The 347-nt window shown below is 37.2% G+C and overlaps 1 protein-coding gene across 1 annotated transcript in view; it reads left to right on the top strand.

Moving 5' to 3' along the window:
* The window catches only part of LOC119592542 (protein Red-like), a gene marked incomplete in the record, with an annotated part of 8,239 nt that overhangs the window by 3,185 nt on the left and 4,707 nt on the right, over positions 1–347 (top strand). Inside the window, 1 exon segment of the mRNA XM_037941407.1 lies at positions 39–213. Coding sequence (XP_037797335.1) covers positions 39–213 — 175 coding nt within the window.

The raw sequence follows: 347 nt of genomic DNA, 5'->3' as shown, positions 1-347 counted from the left end.
TAATGTTGAAGTTTCATCTGATGCTCCTTTTTGTCCAGGACAAATGTTGGCAGACGAATCTTCAATTCAGTCTTCAACTCTAAGCAGTCCGATTTTGTAGATTTATTTCTGCCAGGTCGCATGGCTTATGCTATTGACCTTGATGATGAAGTTGCAGAAAGTGATATTCCAACAACCATTATTCGCTCAAAGGCAGATCTTCAGGGTATTGAGGTAAGAATGTCATTTTCAGTCCATAAGGTGTTTTTAGAAACTTGCCAGTTTGCATTTACATGTAAACTTTATTCACAAATATATCAATCAGGGCAACTAGTACTTTAGCAGACATTAGATGAACTTGTCTATGC

This window comes from Penaeus monodon, chromosome 30 (assembly GCF_015228065.2).
Source record: "Penaeus monodon isolate SGIC_2016 chromosome 30, NSTDA_Pmon_1, whole genome shotgun sequence".
NCBI lineage: Eukaryota > Metazoa > Arthropoda > Malacostraca > Decapoda > Penaeidae > Penaeus > Penaeus monodon.
This window is presented reverse-complemented; position numbering and strand designations above follow the sequence as displayed.